The following is a 13,483-nucleotide window of genomic DNA, read 5'->3' on the forward strand; positions in this document are numbered from 1 at the left end:
CTTAAACTATGTACCTGAATCTATCTTTAACATGTCTGCTTAAAGGCAGTTTTTAAAAAAATCTTCCCAGTGGCTCAGCAATGAACGCTCATTGTTCTTCCAAGGTTGCATTAATTTAATAGCCCTAAGTGGACCATATGCTCCCTTTTGTTTGCTTAAACTTAATTTATTCGCACTATTCCTTGACGTATCTCCTTACTTTCTCTCATATTTTTTCTTTTGCATCAGACATCACAGTTGAAACTTTCTACTGCTTATGTTAGCTTACACTTCAGACAACGAATTAAGCTGTTAGGTGACAGTCTCACGATCTGAAGGTGCACCAAAAACCAATTTGAGTCCTAGTGAACTAGTCAGATTATTTTCCTAATCAATCTATTCAGACATTACTACATACCTCTGGAACAGGTAGAACTTGAACACAAACCTTCTGGCCCCAAAAGGTAGGATGTTACTACTGTACGACAAGAGCTATTGGTACAAAAATAAAATTGCTGCCAATTTGCACTCAACAATCCAACAGATAGCACTGCGATTTATCTGGTCTAAATAAAGATTGGCAGGCAAAACTGATTTCAAAGGTAGTCATTTGTGCAAAGGAAAGGTACAGTTCAGGTACAATTGAGGTATGTTGTTTCAACGAAGGACGGTCAAAGCCATGTTTCTCATTGATAAAAGAGATAGTGTTAAATAAAGCAGAAAATAAAAACTGTTCCCATGGCGCATCAGGAAAACAAGGTGCTCATAGGAAGTTCGCAGAGAAAACTTTTAAAAAAGCAAAGAGAATATGAAAAAACATTTGTCTTCATTGTAAGAAGTCTATCAAAATATAACTATGAAAACTATGTGAGGCTCAATTAGTGACCAAAAAGAGAATTTGCACAGATAAGAGGCATGCTTGAAGGATGAATTAAAATATTTGATAGGCTGACTGTGCTGAAAGTTATTAACTCACCAAGGCTAGATGAGATTTGCCACAAGAATCTATGACAATAGCCATCAAGAAGTTTCATTTATTTCTATTTACTCTCAGTTTCTGCTCACTATGCCATTGCATTGAGAGGCATTTGTAAACGTATGCTTGTAAACGTATAGCTTTAATTTCTTCTTTACTTTGTACACACTATTCTTTTCTGTCACATTGTTTAGGATTTCCCCATATCAATTTTGCTTTCTTCATCTCTACTGTTTGATGTACCAGATCTTCCCTGATTGATGCTCTTGCCTTTATTTTTATGTTAAAATCCTGTCTGTATATCTATGTAAAAGTAGCCCATTCAGCCCATCAAGTCTTCTCCATCATTCAATGAGATCATGGCTGATCTGATAATCCTCAATCCCATTTTCCTGCCCTTTTCCTCAGAACTCTAAACTCTTCCACCTGAAAAATCTATCTTCCAGCCTTGAATAAGCTCAACAATCCAGCATCTGGAGCCCTCTGCAGTAAACAATTCCACAGATTCACTAACCAGAAAACAAATTTCTCCTCATCCCTACCTTAAATTTGTGACCCCTTATTTTGAGATTATGCCCCCTGTCCTAAGAACAAAGAACATTACAGTGCAGGAACAGGCTTTTCGGCCCTCCAAGCCAGCGCCGATGCATATCCCCTATCTAAATCTGCTGTCTATTTTCTAAGGATCTATATTCCTTTGCTCCCTGCACATTCAGGTATCTGTCTAGATACATCTTAAATGACACTATCATTGCTGTCCCCACCATCTCTGCTGGCAACGAACCCACCACCCTCTGTATTAAGAACTTCCCAAGTTTTTCTGCCCTAAACTGTTCCCCTCTCACTTTGCACTCGTGACCTCTAGTAATTGAGTTCTCCACTCTGGGAAAAAGTTTCTTGCTATCCACCTCGTTTACACCTCTTATGATTTTGTACGGTTCAATCAGGTCCTCCTCAAACTCCTTCTTTCCAATGAAAACAATCCTAATCTACTCAACCTCTCTCATAGCTGGCACCATCTAAACCAGGCAATATCCTGGTGAACCTCCACTGCACCTTCTCCAAAGCATCCACATCCTTTTGGTAACGCAGCGACCAGAATTCCAAATGAGGCCGAACCGAAGTCTTATAAAATTGCAAGATGACCTGCCAACTCTTCTACTCAATACCCTGTCCGATGAAGTAAACACCTTGACCATTCTACTGACCTGCATTGCCACCTTCAGGGAACAATGGACCTGAACACCCAGATCTGTCTGCACATCAATTATCCCCAGGACTTTACCATTTACTGTGTAGTTCATTCTGGAATTGCATCGTCCAAAATGAATCACCTCGCATTTGTCCTGACTGATCTCCATCTGTCATTTCTCTGCCCAACTCTGCAATCTATCTATCTATATTCTGCTGCATTCTCTGACAGTCCCCTATCTGCTACTCCACCAATCTTAGTGTCATCTGAAAACTTGCTAATGAGGCAACATAAATCTTCCTCCAAATCATTTATGTCTATCACAAACAACAGTGGTCCCAGCACAGATCCCTGTAGGACACCACTGGTCATAGGTCTCCATTTTGAGAAGGTCTCTTCCACTACCACTGTCTCCTGTAGTCCAACCAGTTTTCTAACCATCTAGCTAGAACACCCTGTATCCAGTGCGACTTTACCTCCATCAGACTACCATGGGGAACCTTAGCAACGCCTTACTAAAGTCCATGTATATATCTACATCCCTTCCCTCATTAATCAACATTGTCACCTCTTCAAAAGAATTCTATTAGGTTTGTAAGGCATGACCTTCGCTGCACAAAACCAGCTGTGGATCACTGATAAGCCCATTTTCTTCCAAATGGCTATATACCCTATTCCTTAGTATCTTTTCCAGCAGCTTTCCTACCACTGACTTCAAGCTCACAGGTCTGTAATTACCTAAATTATCCCTGCTACCCTTCTTAAACAAGGGGACATTAGCAATTCTCCAGTCCTCGGGGACCTTCCCTGTTTTCAAGGATGCTGCAAAGATATCAGTTAAAGCCTCATTCACTTTCTCTCCCACTTCCCTCAGTAACCTGGGATAGATCCTATCCAGACCTGAGGATGCATCCACCATAATGTCTTTTAGAATATGCACCACTTCCTCCATCCTTATGCCGAAGAATCAAAGATCTATCCTTAACCCCAACATCCGCCAAGTCCCTCTCCTCGGTGAATACCGATACAAAATCCTCATTAAGAATCTCACCCATTTTCTCTGACTCCACACATCTCTTTCCTCCTTTGTCGTTGAGTGGGCCAACCCTTTCCCTAGTTACTCTCTTGCTCCTTATATATGAATAAAAGGCTTTGGGGTTTTCCTTAATCCTGCTGACTAAGGATATCTCATGACCTCTTAATTCGTTTCAGATTGGTCCTACATTCCTGATATTACATTCCCCAGCTCCTGCCAAATTTTGGTATAGTTGGCCTTCCCCCAATTTAGCACTCTCCTTTAGGACCACTGTTGTCTTTGTCCATGAATATCCTAAAACACATGGAATTGTGACCACTATTCCTAAAGTAATCGCCCACTGAAACTTCAACCACCTGGTCAGGTTCATTTCGTAACACCAGGTCCAATAATGCCACTTCACGAGTTGGACTACTTACATACCTCTCTAGAAAACCCTCCTGGATGCTCCTTACAATTCTGCTTCATCCAATCCTCTAACACTCTGAATCCCAGTCAATGTGGGAAAATTAAAATCTTATATCCTGGACTCTCCCACAAAAGGGCAACAGCCTTTCTGCATCTATCCTGTGAACTACCATAAAAATCCTTTACGGTTCAATAAAGTGTTTCTCATTCTAAATCTCAATGCGTATGGGCCCAACCTGCTTGGCACACTTTCCTCATTCCTGAAGAAGGGCTCATGCCCGAAACGTCAATTCTCCTGCTCCTTGGATGCTGCCTGACCTGCTGCTCTTTGCCAGCAACACATTTTCAGCTCTGATCTCCAGCATCTGCAGTCCTCGCTTTCTCCCAACCTATTCAACTCTCCTCATAAGACAGTCCCTCCATACCTGGTATCAGCCCAGTGAACCTCTTTTTTTCCACATTACATTCTATCAGGCAAGATTTTGCCCACTCACTTTACCTGTCTTTATTCGTCTGCAGACAGATAGTCATCATCTCCAACTATTCCATTCACAAACCTGACTATAGTACATTCACTTCCTTTATCCAAATCATTAAGATATATTATAAATATCTGTGGCCTCAGCATTGATCCCTGCAGCACATCACTTGTTATAGATTACCATCTTGAAACTACCCCCCCCCCCCTTATCCAGACTCTAGTTTTCTCAGTTAGCCAATCCTCTATCTACATTAACATTCTACTTCCTACACAGTGTATCTTATGTGGCCTAATATGCAGCGCATTATCATACACTTTCCGAAAATCTAAATATATTACATTATGCAGCTCACCAAAAGATTGGCCCCAGCACAATTCAAGAGCAGACGTCTCCTTTCCAAGTGGTCAGTGTCTCACAGTTCTAAACCTAATTCTAATACACCAGTGAGACAATCCTTCAAGCTGGTTTGCCCTATCCCATTTTGCGAAAGGTTTAAGTCATAATTCAAGAGATAACTATTTTCAGCTTCTGTTCAACTCCTGAGACTCACCATATAGAGCTCCTTTCCTTGTCCTGGGTTATTGGAACCTACATGAACCATAAGAGCTAGAAACTCCCCTTCTCAATACATTCTCATTTTCTTCTGCAAATTATACCCTTACCATCCATATTGATCTCCTGATAATCTTTCCTGGAATCATTGCTTTCTTCCCTGATGTCACTTCCATCAGTCTTCTCAGATTTGTTCTCTTGATCGTCTTCATCATCATCATCCTCTTCATCATTATCACTGTACTGGGTTAGAGCATTTACCAGTTCTACAAAAATCTCATCGTTGATAAAACCACATTCTGCAATATTGAAACAAAGATCACAAAATGTTCAGTGTCAAATGGCACAGACTTGAATCTTTTACCTTCCTTCCTTAAATAAAATGTCCCTTAAAAACAAAAAAGGTGTCAGCAACTTTTGAGAAGTTTTGTAGCTCAGATTGAGGTTCTAGATGTAGGTTTGCTCGGTGAGCTGGAAGGTTTGCTTCCAAATGTTTCATCACCATGCTAAGTAACATCTCCAGTGAGGCCCTGGATGAAGCACTGGTGGTGTAACCCGCTTTCTATTTATATAGGATAGATTCTACACAAGTTAAATAGAAAACGGGCTACACCACCAGTCTTTCATCTGGAGGCTCACTGAAGATGTTACCTGTTATGGTGACGAAATGTCTGAAAACAAAGGTGTATCACAACATTTAGAACTATAAGAAATAGGAATGGGAGTAGGCTGTTTGGCCCCTGAAGCCTGTCCTACCATTCAACAGGATCATGGCCTCTCATATTCTCCTCACTTCTTGTTTTTTCCTCCATAACCCTCAATTTTACTACTGATCAAGAATTGGACTATCTTAGGCTCAATTATCTGATTCCGCCCTCGACAGAGCTCTGGCAAGGACTTCCAAAGATGTTCCACCCCGTACAGCAACACTCCCTCGAACCTTACCATTAAGTGTATAAGTCTGCCAAGATCTGCTGTCCCAAAATGCAGCACTTTACATTTATCTGAATTAAACTCCATCTGCCACTTCTCAGCCCACTGGCCCATCCGATCAAGATCCCAGTGTAATCTGAGGTAACCTTCTTCGTTGTCCACTACACCTCCAATTTTGGCGTCATCTGCAAACTTACTAACAGTACCTCTTATGCACACATCCAAATCATTTATATAAGTGACGAAAAGTCATGGACCCAGCACCGATTCTTGAGGCACTCTACTGGTCACAGGCCTCCAGATTGAAAAACAACCCTCCACCACCACCCTCTGTCTTCTACCTTTGAGCCAGGCTAACCTTGTTAACCACTCTCCCATGGGGAACCTTGTCGCACACCTTACTGAAGTCCACATACATCTCATCTACCATTCTGCCCTCATCAATCCTCTTTGTTACTTCTTCAAAAAACTTGATTAAGTTTATGTGACATGATTTCCCATGCACAAAGCCATGCTGACTATCCCTAATCAGTCCTGCCTTTCCAAATACATGCACATCCTGTCCCTCAGAATTCCCTCCAACAACTTGCCCACCATTGGTAAGGTGTCAGGCTCATTGATTTGTCCTTACCACTCTTCATAAACAGCGGCATCATGTTAGCCAACCTCCAGTCTTCCAGCAACTCACCTGTGACTATTGATGATACAAATCTCAGTAAGAGGCACAGCAACCTCTTCCCTAGCTTCCCACAGAGTTCTAGGGCACACCTGATCAGGTCCTGGGGATTTATCCATTTTTATGCATTTCAGGACTTCCCCTTCTGTAATATGGACACATTTCAAGATGTCATCATCTGTTTCCCTACATTCGAGATCTTCCATGTCCTTTTCCACAGTAAAAACTGTTGCAAAATACTCGCTTAGTATCTCCCCCATTTCCTGCAGCTCCACACAAAGGCCACCTTGCTGATCTTTGAGGGGCCCTATTCTCACCCTTGTTACCCTTTTGATCTTAATGTATTCATAAAAACCTTACTTGTCAAAGCTATCTCATGTGCCTTTTTTGCCCTCCAGATTTCTCCCTTAAGTATACTCCTACTGCCTTTATACTCTAAGGACTCACTCAATCTATCCTGCCTATACCTGATATATGCTTCCTTTTTTCAAACCAAACCCTTAAATTTTTTAGTCACCCAGCATTCCCTATACCTACCAGCCTTTGCTTTCATCATAACAGGAATATACTTTCTGGAGGTGCTGCATTTTGGAAAGCAAATCTTAGCAGGACTTATACACTTAATGATGAGGCCCTAGGGAGTGTTGCTGAACAAAGAGACCTTGGAGTGCAGGTTCATAGCTCCTTGAAAGTGGAGTTCGCAGGTAAATAGGATAGTGAAGGCGGTGTTTGGTATGCTTTCCTTTATTGATCAGAGTATTGAGTACAGCATTTTGGGGGTCATGTTGTGGCTGTACAGGACATTGGTTAGGCCAATGTTGGAATATTGTGTGCAATTCTGGTTTCCTTCCTATTGGAAAGATGGAAACGTGAAAGGGTTCAGAAAAGATTTAAAAGGATGTTGACAGGGTTGGAGGCATTGAGTTATAAGGAGAGTTTGAACAGACTGGGGCTGTTTTCCTTGGAGCATCAGAGGCCGAGGGGGTGACCTAATAGAGGTTTATAAAATCATGAGGGGCATGGATAGGATAAATAGACAAAGTCTTTTCCCTGGGGAAGGGAGAGTCCAGAACTCCTGGATTATGGTGAGAGGGGAAAGATATAAAAGACCTAAGGGGCAACTTTTTCACACAGAGTGGAACATGTATGGAATGAGCTGCCAGAGGAAGTGGTGGATGCTGGTACAATTGCAACATTTAAAAGGCATTTGGATGGGTACATGAATAGGAAAGGTTTGGAGGGATATGGGCCGGGTGCTGGCAGGTGGGACTAGATTGGGTTGGGATATCTGGTCAGCATGGACAAGTTGGACCGAAGGGTCTGCTTCCACACTGTACATCTCTATGACTATGACGCAGAAGAAATTCCTCAAACTTGTCTCAAGACTGTCCTCTGGTCCTAAAAACACTTATGAGGAGTAACATCCTATCAGCAATTACTCTATCAAGCTTATTAAGAATCCTATAAGATCATGTTGCAAGTCTAAGCTCCAATGAGTAGTGTGACAAAGTTTCTGAATTCATGCTACACATTTTCAAATTCAGCATCATTGTTCTTAACTTCTAGTTGTAAGAATAACCAAAGAAAAATCAGAGGGTGGTTTGATGGAAAAAGGTACAAATGATTGCTGTACATTTCAGCTGCTAATGTTGCAAAAATAAAACACATATGGTGGGACCTGACATCATTCGACAACAATGCAAGGTAGCAGCCAGTTAAAAAGATGCTGCTATCAGAAGTGAATACAACTAAAAGCAAAGGGATCCAGGACTCAGTGGCTGGAATAATATCACACATCGAAAGTGCGTGATATGGGTTAGGTTATGAGGCCTTTGAAAAAGTGGCTACAGCAGTGGAGCCTGAGCACCAGTACTGTTGTAATAACTGTCCATACATAGTTACAGGATCCTGGACAAGGCGATGGAGCAATAACTCCACCCCTGCCTCTCAATTCTGGACTGAAAATGTGTTGCGGGAAAAGCGCAGCAGGTCAGGCAGCATCCAAGGAGCAGGAGAATCGACTTTTCAGGCATGAGCCCTTCTTCAGGCTCATGCCCGAAACGTTGATTTTCCTGCTCCTTGGATGCTGCCTGACCTGCTGCACTTTTCCAGCAACACATTTTCAGCTCTGATCTCCAGCATCTGCAGTCCTCACTTCCTCACAATTCTGGAGTAATGGAGCAGCAATGCAGAAGGTCTCATCTCCAATAAGGGGAATCTCCACTTCAGTCCTGATCTCCAACTCAACTCTCCCACTACCCACACCTTCCAAGCCCCTCATCTCCATTGGCTCATGCCATCAGCAGCACACCCACATGCAAGCTCATCATACAGCCCGTTGTAAACAGTTTGGTGACAGGCTGTGTCTGTGCATGCGCAAAAGCCATTTTAGTATTATGGATAATTATTCAGCTATGCAACCTTCATGATAACTGCCTGGATACAAAGTTCAACTCCTTTGAAACAAAACAAAATCATGCTTAGAAACGAACACTTCAGTACAGGAATGGTGGTTAGATGTTAAAAGTTGAAAGAAATAGTGTTGTGAAATCTGCATTTTAGCTTGGATACAAGGAAAAACTCATTTTCATCTATTTCTACGTAATATTTACATTTAAAATATTAAAATATGGAGGCACAGAAGTCAAGAAATTTCATGACATATAAAATCTATTACACATACAACAGATTTTGTAATACAAGGTTAAGTAACTACTCATGAAAAATGCTGAGGATATACCTTGAGAAAAATGAAAAATAAGATTAAAATGAACAATGATTCTTAAAAGATTACTGCATAATGTTCAAGAACCAATTAAATGCTATTTATATTTAGAGTACCATTTGTCAGTTTCACCAAATTAACTTTCAGCATTAGGAAAACGTCTTTTTTCTTGGAAGTAATTATACATGGGTTTCTGGATTCCATATTTTAATTTTATTTTCTAAAATATGATTAAACTAATATTTCTGCACAGACTATTAATCAGTGTAAAACAGCAGATGGACAGCATTACCTCGGTCTCCATGTACTTTTCCATCATAGTTTTTAATGAGTTCTTCAATAAAAGTCCCATCCTGATCCAGGATTTCATCCCCCATGTAAGGAATGTTGTGTAGAACAGTTTCATCTTCCACCTTAAATTAACAAAAGTCCTTTATATCTAATTATAAAAACAAAATGTAGCAAACATTTGCAGTTCATTTTTGACCTCCTATGAAGTGACATGTTTAAACACATGGAATATTTGTCAGTTCTCCTCAAGTATTACAAAATTATACTTAAAGCGCAAGTATAGAGGAGTCCATATGACTTTTTATTCGGGTAGAAGAAAAGAAGAATTACATTAAGTTTGAAAAGTCAAGGTTGAAAAACATGATTTTCAGGAACAGCAAAGTCAAAACGAGTTCTTCAGAAATTAGAGGACTCTTAATTTCTACTAGATTTAGACAGCAGCACGAGTGCTTCCTTTGTAACAATAAGTTTCAGGAGCATGTGCTAGTTAAATTTTAAAAATAGTCTGCATGAAAAATACCTGTCACCTCAGGTGATTAACAAATATAGCAAGTCGATATTATTAAAAATAAACTGAATACTCAGTTCGAAACAAGAAATAAAATTAAGTGAAGATTTATTTTTATAGATTAGATTACTTGCAGTATGGAAAGAGGACCTTCGGCCCATCAAGTCCACACCGACCCTCCAAAGAGCAACCCACCCAGACCTATTCCCCTACATTTACCCCTTCACCTTAAACTATGGACAATTTAGCATGGTCAATTCACCTAACCCGCACATTTTTGGACTGTGGGAGGAAACCGGAGCACCCGGAGGAAACCCACGCAGACACGGGGAGAATGTGCAAACTCCACAAAGATAGTTGCCTGAGGCGGGAATTGAACGCAGGTCTCTGTGCCACCATGCTGCCCAAAGATTTTCAGTTGAACAAAGGAAGAACATTTTTAAGAACTTAAGTGGATTATACTATCCATGGATACATTACAAATAAATAAAACATTAAAAAACATAATTCTTGCATATGTCCGAAACACATACCATGAAATTTTGCTGAAGGGGAGACCAGGAGTACATAACTGGAATGGAGGCCACTGCATTCAAAGTCTTCAAGGGAATGACTTGCTTTGGAAATTCTGAGAATCCACTCTCCACAGCACACTAGAAATAAACAAACAAAGAAAAAAATCTTAGGATATACTGCAGAAAGACAATCGGAAGAAAGTGATGTTTCAGGTCAACCGACTACATAGTTTAAAGGCTAGGATGGCATTACATGGTTATAGTGAAATGTATTAATGTGATAAAAAGCACAGAAATTTAAAGCGCAAGATACTATTTGACCCACCAAGATAAATGGAATAATCTACGAATCCCGCTTCCCTCTGCATTCTCCACAGCCCGATATTGTTTGCTCCTTCAAAATGTTTATCAATTGCATAGCAGGGGAAGAGCTATTCAACATTTTATTTCTTGCTAACTGGTAAATCATAATCTATTTCAAACTCTGTGCACAAAGTTAATACAGTGACGATGATCTACACACCCTGACAGAATCAAAATCTTCTGATCAGAACTTCTACAGTCGGCCCTAAACACAACTACATTGCTTCCCACCATAAGCAGCCTCCCTGCCACAGCCCCAGTCATAACCAGCAAACTCTCCATACAGTAATGTCAATCATTAATCATTTAAATGATAACTTTAAATGTTTTTTCATAGAAGTATTTTTACTTGTTATTGAATGATGTCAGTAATTGTAATGCAGATCTGCATCAATAATGTACTTTGCTATGCACTTAAGTGATCTTGGTGATACAAAATTAATCAGCAACAACTTGCACAATACTGTAAACTACCGACAACTCCATCTCAACAGACTTTACACATGAATTAAAGGCAAACATAATCAATCAACTTTTATGAACATTTGAATTAGGTGCTGAAGTAGCTCATCATGCTCCTTGAATCTACTCCACTATTCAATAAGATCATGGTTGTTTTGTGTTTCAGATTTCACATTATGATTTCCCCAGAAATTCCTATCTGGTCTCTCGTATAACAAGAACCTATCTAGTTCCACCTTAAATATATTCAATTACCTGACCTAAACTGGCTAAGGCAGAGGCTTCCAAAGTTGCATAAAAATAAGTTCTGGTCACTGGCATTTTTACTTGGAGGTCACTAGTTAATCCATCTCATGACACAGTACAAAGTCTAGTACAACCTGCTCTCAAGATTGTCCTTTCTAAGAAATGCTCTGGAACCAACTAGAAAGCATTAGTTGAAACCTTCATTCAGGCTACCACTGCCAAACCAATTTTTCCAATTACATGCAGATTAAAGTCATCCACGACTACTGCCATACCCATGTCACAAGCACCCAGTGTTCCTTTTGGCTTACTTTGTCCATGTTGTGGTTACCATACAGAGACCTTGAGACTATGCAAATTAGTGGGTTCTTCTCCCTAGTGTTCCTCATCCTCAACCAAACTAAAGTTTTGATTTCCATAACTAACGTCATCTCCAAGTATTGCCTGCACACACGAACACTACTTTATACTAAAAGACACCCATTTTAATCACAAAGGTATAAAAAGGTATTGATCTTTGCCTGATGTCTTGTTATAGTTAAGAATTTTATTAGTTAAACACTGATACTTAGTAATAGTAATCTGACTACAGTTTTCAAAGATTTTATCTAGTCAATTAGTACCATTATCTGTGAAGTTTAATTTGATCAAACCTATGAGTGATTAAGTAATTATTGGCTTTATAGCTGGAAGTTGCAAACAAGGTGCAATCAGCTAAGAAACTACTGATGAAAAGATTTTATGGACAATACCCAATGCATAAAATAACACCTCCACCCAAACACAGCCAAGAATTGATGGCTAGTAAGAGAAAGGGAGCCTTGTTTGCTGAATCTGTGAATGATCAATACAGGTCACAATGGTAAACAATATTTTATTTTACATTAAAAGGTTAAAAAAAACACAGCCTTCATTGACCATTTTTCTTTTGGAAAAAACCCAACTTCGGACAAAATAAAAATCAACAAGCCATTATTTTTTATTCATTCACAGAATATTGGCATCATTAATTGCCAATTCCTAACTGCCTTTGAGATGGTGGTGTTGAGCTTCCTTCTTGAACCACTGCAACCCATGTTGCATAGGTACTTTCACAATGCTGTTGGGAAGGGAATTCCATCCATTGTGGATGACAACGAGCTTCTCAAAATAGAAAGAAAAATTTATTATAAGCACAAAACATTCTTGATGCAATAACCATTACACAAAAATAAATAAGAGTGGTGCTGGAAAAGCACAGCAGGTCAGGCAGCATCAGAGGAGCAGGATTTCCCTGCACCGCGGATGCTGCCTGACCTGCTGTGTTTTCCAGCACCACTCTGATCTAAACTCTGGTTTCCAGCATCTGCAGTCCTTGTTTTTAACCACAAAAATAAATAATTTTAATCTCAATTCATGCCGGTATTTCAGAGTTTTATACCCAAAGGCTGTAAGTCTCTGAAGCCAACAGTTGCCAATTATCTTTGGTTAACACAAATTGTGCAAATTATTTATAGAATGCTGATTAACAAGCCTAAGTTCCCCCAGATATAGTGAAAGTCTTTATAATGTTCATATCAGTTAATAACACGTTGCAACATTGGATAGGAGAACGTAAGAAGCATTCTTTGTATTGGGAGGGTGACTGTGCACAAAACTTTATGTTTACCATAAACGCTTTTCCCAGAAAAAAAAAATCTATTATACCTCTCTGGTACCACGCATTGTGCTCACAGAAGTCATGATGTGAACAGGTTGTATCCGGTGTTGCTTCCAATCCTGATTCAAGATTTCTGTCTTTTCTTTGATTTTTTGGCGATTTGCATTGAACATGCTCTGTGAATTGAATAAAGATATTTGTTTAAACTTAATTTATTGATATAGACAACAAAACATGACTTATAAAAATAAAAGTTTGAGAAAGGAGGAGGTCATTTGTCTCCTCCGGCCTGCTCTACCATTGAATATGATCATAGTGGATTATAGATTTCAAATTTCATATCCTCATTATGGCATTCCTTACATAACAAAACTGTGTCCACATCAATCTTCAATAATCAATGACATGACCTACATCGCCTTCTGAGATGGAGCTTCAAATTTCACAATCCTTGGAGGTGGTGGGTTTAATTTCTACCTTAAAAAGGATGCTCTCTAATC

The 13,483-nt window shown here is 39.7% G+C and overlaps 1 protein-coding gene across 1 annotated transcript in view; it reads right to left on the reverse strand.

Annotated features, from left to right (window-relative positions):
- Nucleotides 1–13,483, reverse strand: part of ezh2 (enhancer of zeste 2 polycomb repressive complex 2 subunit) — a 53,551-nt gene that overhangs the window by 31,442 nt on the left and 8,626 nt on the right. Inside the window, exons 2-5 of the mRNA XM_043691006.1 lie at nt 13,031–13,159; nt 10,292–10,411; nt 9,252–9,372; nt 4,736–4,924 (exon numbers count right to left, since the gene is read on the reverse strand). Coding sequence (XP_043546941.1) covers nt 4,736–4,924; nt 9,252–9,372; nt 10,292–10,411; nt 13,031–13,159 — 559 coding nt within the window. The remainder of the gene's footprint in view (nt 1–4,735; nt 4,925–9,251; nt 9,373–10,291; nt 10,412–13,030; nt 13,160–13,483) is intronic.

Source organism: Chiloscyllium plagiosum, chromosome 5, assembly GCF_004010195.1.
Source record: "Chiloscyllium plagiosum isolate BGI_BamShark_2017 chromosome 5, ASM401019v2, whole genome shotgun sequence".
NCBI classification, from domain to species: Eukaryota; Metazoa; Chordata; class Chondrichthyes; order Orectolobiformes; family Hemiscylliidae; genus Chiloscyllium; species Chiloscyllium plagiosum.